Raw genomic sequence first — 5,697 nt, 5'->3', positions numbered from 1 at the left:
AGGACCAGCGGGCTTGCACGCCGGTGTTACTAGTTAGTCCGGTTAGGATTAGTAGTACGTACGTGTTCATGTTGAGTCCGGCTCCAGCTAGGAGTTTGCTTGCCTGTATCCGTGTAGGTTTAGAGGATTTGTGTTAGATCCGTCAGGTCGGCTGTTATATACTACTATATGTGTAAAGTTTGTATCGTGAGGACAAGGAGAACAGCTTGCACTGAGACGTATCTTTCAATGAGCCACCTCCAACGCGGCGAGGGTGGCGCCGGCCGCCGCTGCACAGCGCGCCTCCGTTACCAGATCCATGCGAGCGACGAGGGATCCGGACCGGCTCGCTCACGCACCACGCGCCTCCATCCCCAAATCAAACACGACGAGGATGGCGCCGGAGTGGCCTGCAACCGCCGCAGCCGTAAGCGCCACCATCGGCGCGGTAAGCGCCTCCGCGCCCGGACCCACGCTAGCGAGGAGGGCGACGGCACCTCGCGGGAGACACCTGCCTCCCTGCCGGACAGCGAAGATATGCTCCGGGAGATCCTCCTCCGGCTCCCCCTGGACCTATACTCTCTCCCCCGCGCCTCCGCCGTGTGCAAGCAGTGGCGAGGCATCCTCGCCGACCCCAAGTTCCTCCGCCGGTTCTACGCGCACCACCGCAAGCCGCCCCTCCTTGGCTTCTTCCATTACGGCAGCACACAGATTGCGTTCATGCCCGTCCTGGCCCCTGCTCCCGACCGCATCACCCCTGGGCGCTTCTCCCTTGGACACTATAGCAAATGCATCCTGCTTGATTCTCGCCACGGCCGCGCCCTCGTCTTAGACTTGCAGCATGAAGAGGTCGTCGTTTGTGACCCTATCACCAACAAACATCACCGCGTGCCCATTCCGCCTGAGTTCACCGAATGCTTCTTTAACGCGGCAGTGCTTTGTGCTGCTAGCTACCAGGGCCATGTGCACGGCGGCTGCCACTTATGCCCCTTCAAGGTGGTCTTGGTGTCCTATAGAGACAATACGCACCCCTATGCAAGCGTTTACTCCTCGGAGACTACCACATGGGGCAATGTCATCTCAACTGAGGCTTCAGATGATACTGTATTTGGTGCTTGTCGTAGCACCCTTGTAGATAATGTCCTTTACTGGCCAGCTAAGGAAAAGGGAGACGACATAGTTGAGTTTGATTTGGGCACGCAGAACCTTAGCGTTATCAAGGGTCCTCAAGGTATGAATATGAATGATTTCGACAACTTTCATATCATTGACGCAGAGGATGGCGTTGTTGGTCTTGTCGCCTTGTCTCGCCTTGACCTTCAAATGTGGCGGAGGAAGGTCAATTGTCGGGGTGTTGCCATATGGTTGCTGTGGAAGACTGTTTCATTGCGTGAACTTCTTAAGATCCCTCCTTGGACTATGAGAAGGATTGAACCGCTCAAAATGGTGGGTTATGATGAGGATACCGATGTAATCTTTTTAGAGAGGCACGATAGTGTGTATATGGTTCAGCCAAAGTCAATGCAAGCCAGGAAACTTAATGGCATCAGCTCTACATATTACTGCTATACTTTAGCGAGTATCTGTCCACTAGGTGATTGATCATCCTTGGTCTTTATATATAGAGAAAAGTATACTTTTCGTCCCTCAACTCTTGGTGAAGTCTAGATTTGGTCCCTCAATTCCGAAACCAGACAACTTGCACCCCCAACTAACGAAACCGGACAAGGTTTGTCCCTGGTCTCGATTTTGACCGGTTTTGGTGCCGACTGACCCCGGTTTTGACCGGTGCTGACTAAAGTAATTTTTTCATATACATACTCTTTTCAAATCCACATAGTTTTTTCAAGGTCGTGCAACTTTTTCAAAAATAAACATACCTTTTTCAACCCGTGAACTATTTTGAAATTTGTGTACTTTTTTCAAATCCATGATTTTTTTAATGTGTGTATTTTTCTCAAATCAGTGTATTTTTTTCAAGTTCGTGTAATTTTATCGAATCCAAGTATTTTGTTTCAAATCCATGAAATGTTTTTGAAGTTCACATACTTGTTTCAAGTCTGCATACTTTTTAAAGTTCGTGTGTTTTTTTCAAATCCGTGTTCCTTTTCCAATCCATGAACTTTGTTTGAAATTCACATACTTGTTTCAAGTTGACATAATTTTTCAAATCCCACACATTTGTTTTCTAATTCGTGTAAAAGATATTCAAATCCGCGTACATTAAGGATGGATCTAGTTGAGAAAATGTTGCACATTGCACATGACGACTCTCTGATTTGAGTGCTAATGCGTTGAAGCAGTTCAACAGGTAAAAAGAACTTTTGCATATAGTTTCTGGGATTTGAACTATTTGATTTTCTCTTTAGAAAATATTTTGTGACCAATGTGGGTAGCATGCGCTCTCAAACTACTATTCAGCCACTATTAGGGATGCACACATGCTAATGACACGGACAAACACTTAGAATTGTGGCAATGCTAAGTAAAAATATAACTCCTGTTGAATTAAATGAATGATCCACATGTTTTATGCATAGAGTTTCCAATTGGTTTGGTTGTTTCACATTCAATAAGCTGAAAGCAATGTATTAGTAGCTCAATTTATTATAACAAACGCCGGCCACATCATTCAATTCCCCAACTGAATTAGTTTGTGGGAAAAGGCTGAAGGGTTTATTTTGTTGTCATTGCTATTTCTAGGAGATACTCAGGAAGATGATACAACCCTATATTTTTCTAAGGGACATGATATAGCTCTGATTAATTTAGGTGATATGATATAGCCACTAAATTCTTGTTCATACACTATCATACATAGGTGTTTCTGTTATATTGTCTCTTTTTCTGCACTGACTCACTAATAGACTAACACTTCTGTTGTATCCAGGTGAAGAAAGGGCTACTTCAGTTGTTAGATGTAGCTGAGTTTGCCGCGTTGCTTCAATGTGCTTGGCAGTGTCTATATGTTATTTGAAAAACTAACTGAGCATGCACTTTAGTCTGGCTAAGTTTGTAATGCAGCGTTCTCAAAAAAAAAGTTTGCAATGTAGTCGGATGCCTTTGAATACCTTATTATTGTTTTGAGCAGGACTTCATCGTCTCTTGATTTTTGTATGTGCTTCTACTTGGCAGCTCTTCTCCTAAGCCATGCCAGTTTTTGTGCTTCTCAGCTGTGGTTCGCAAAGCATGTCATTCCTAGAAGATTTACAAATTGGCATGCTGGGCGGGCAAAGTCAATGTGCTTTTGTTGGCAGGAAGATATAGTTTAGTTGAAACATGATTTGAATTGCAGAAAACAAGATTAAATCAAATTTATGTTGCTACCGCTGCCCACTCCTTTGGTCTATCTATATGCAACTATGAACAGACCTATCTCTGGGATGAAATTCCAAAGGTACAGAGTTATCCATGCACCATGACTGATGGAATTCGAAGTCAAATTCCAGTAATACAGAGTTGTGGTTCATACGACGATAAAGGGTTTCCCCCCGCTTTTATATTATAAAGCAACCATCCGATACAACCACTCGCTGGGGCCGCAACACAAACGAGCCCAAAGGAAAAAAAGATAAAAAGAAAGAAAAACAAATGCCGAGAACGGAAGATCAACGAAACGTGGTCGGCAACCGCTGCACCGTCCGGGGAAGTACCACCGTGCTCCTAGCACTCCGAAAGCGTCGCATATCAAGCAACACCTTCAAGAAGGAATTCAACAACGACGCAACTCCTGCCCAGACAAGTCCTAAGGTTTCTCCGGTCTGCAAAGGGCAGCGGGGAAGGGGTATATCCGACGCCCTTTAGGAAGGTCCGGCGGCGCCAGCAGGCGTCACCGCGTCGATGTCGGACGAGCCGCCAAGGATTTCTCCCAACCCAAAAAACTACCACCACGTCGGACGATCTGAAGTGCACCACCAAACCTGCCGCCCACCGGGATGTGCCACCACGGTCACCGAACCAACTTCGCCATCTCCCTGAGGCTACCGACACGACACCTCGAGGAGGGACAAGGAGCCAACGAGCTCGGGGGCATCCGCAACTCAGCCAACGGGAGGGGCAACCACCACCGCCTTCGTGGAGCCGACTGGACGTGATGACAGAGAGGCCTACCAGGCCCGAACTGGCCCCGCCGGGCCCCAAAGGGTCCTGACAAACCCTAACGCCACGCTGCAGCTGAGGTGGAGGGAACCTCGAGGCGAGGGTCGATCCGTTGTTGGTCCGATCTTTCACGGCACAAAATTCCATCGCAGCAAGAACAAGTCGCAAGTTTACGAAGATATTTGCAAATCCCACGGAAACAAGTGCTTCTGTTAGATATTATATTTATCTGTATTGATCGTGAGTTTGTTACTTGCAGGTTAATGCTTTTGTGTTCTCCAGATGAAGAAAGGGCTGCTGCATTTTTTGTTGTCACCGAGTTTGTTGCGCATCAGTGTGGTCGACAACATCAAAAAAACACTAGTAGAAAAAGGGTCAAACGTGCAGCACATTAGTGTCGGTTTGTATTAGAGCCGGCACTAATGTATACATTAGTGCCGGTTCCAACGGCTAGCCGGGCCACTCTCATTAGTACCGGTTCGTGGCTAACCTTTAGCACCGGTTCGTTCCACGAACCGGTACTAATGAGGGTGGTGGCAGGATGTTGTCAGTCTGGGCCCCCTCCAGCACCTTTAGTACCGGTTCGTGGCACGAACCGGTACTAAAGGTCCTCCTGCATATAAACCCTTCGTCCAGCTTGCTCTGTTCTTCCCCCTTTCCCCTCTCCTCTCCTCTCTGTTCTTCCTCTTCTCCCCTCGAGCTCATCACACATTTTGCCCAAAATTTGTCAAGATTTGAAGGCCCCCATCCATTCAAGTGATCACAAAGGTTAGCAACTTTGTCCTTTCATCTCTATTGCTAGATTAGCTCTTGCAATGCTTTATATAGTTACTAATTTGTGAGTTTAGTAATTTGGGAGGAAATATATATATATGTGCTAGTATTTGATTTATATGCAATTTGAGGTCCAAAATAACACTTAGTTTGCATATGTAGGTGTGGTTTACTTAGTGCCTTCTAAATCTCCGTCGTAACCACCGTTGATCGCCCGCACCGTCCCGTCGCCGGCACCACCTTGTGGTGAGCCTCTTGTTCATGAAATTTTATATAAAAAATTGATGTTTGTGTGATTTGGATATATAGTTAATCATGTAATAATTATCTTACCCGTACGTTGTTTGTTATACATAGTGCCATGGTTTCGATATCCGTCCCCGTCGGCCCTCGTCCTTGTTATGATTCGGATGTGGTATATTCTCTTTTAAAACTAGTTGTTGCATTTCGTGTTTATGACAAATTATACCCATCAAGTTGACATCGATATTTTTATCTAGGAGGTATGTGAACCGGAAATTCCAATCGACCCTATTGTTGAGAGGTTAAATTTAGTTGAAAGAGAAAACGAGTACTTGAAAGAAAAATTGAAAAGAATTGAGGGGGAGAAGATGGAATTGGAGTTGCATGTTGCCGATGTCGTCGATGATCACAAGATCAAGATGGAGAAAATGCGCTTGAAGAATAGAAAGATTAGAAAATATGCCATCGATAGTGAGGCTTGGTATCATTATGCTGTTGGATCAATTGTTACCTTAGTTGCGATCTTGATCGCATTTGTTGTTGCATTTAAATGCTTTAGCTAGAGAGTTATTTGTTTGTTGCATTTAAGTGTTGTATGAACTT

General features: G+C 45.6%; 1 protein-coding gene across 1 annotated transcript; it reads left to right on the top strand.

Annotated features, from left to right (window-relative positions):
• Positions 1-205: 205 nt before the first annotated feature.
• LOC123176190 (uncharacterized) lies at positions 206-1,064 on the top strand (the record flags this gene model as incomplete). The annotated part of the gene is given in 1 exon segment (XM_044590528.1): positions 206-1,064. A coding segment is annotated over 1 exon segment (836 nt), but the record flags the coding sequence as incomplete, so codon positions are not given.
• Positions 1,065-5,697: the final 4,633 nt, after the last annotated feature.

This window comes from Triticum aestivum, unplaced genomic scaffold (genome assembly GCF_018294505.1).
Source record: "Triticum aestivum cultivar Chinese Spring unplaced genomic scaffold, IWGSC CS RefSeq v2.1 scaffold83127, whole genome shotgun sequence".
Lineage (NCBI taxonomy): Eukaryota > Viridiplantae > Streptophyta > Magnoliopsida > Poales > Poaceae > Triticum > Triticum aestivum.
The sequence above is the reverse complement of the archived record's forward strand: the minus strand, read 5'-3'. Positions and strand labels throughout refer to the sequence as shown.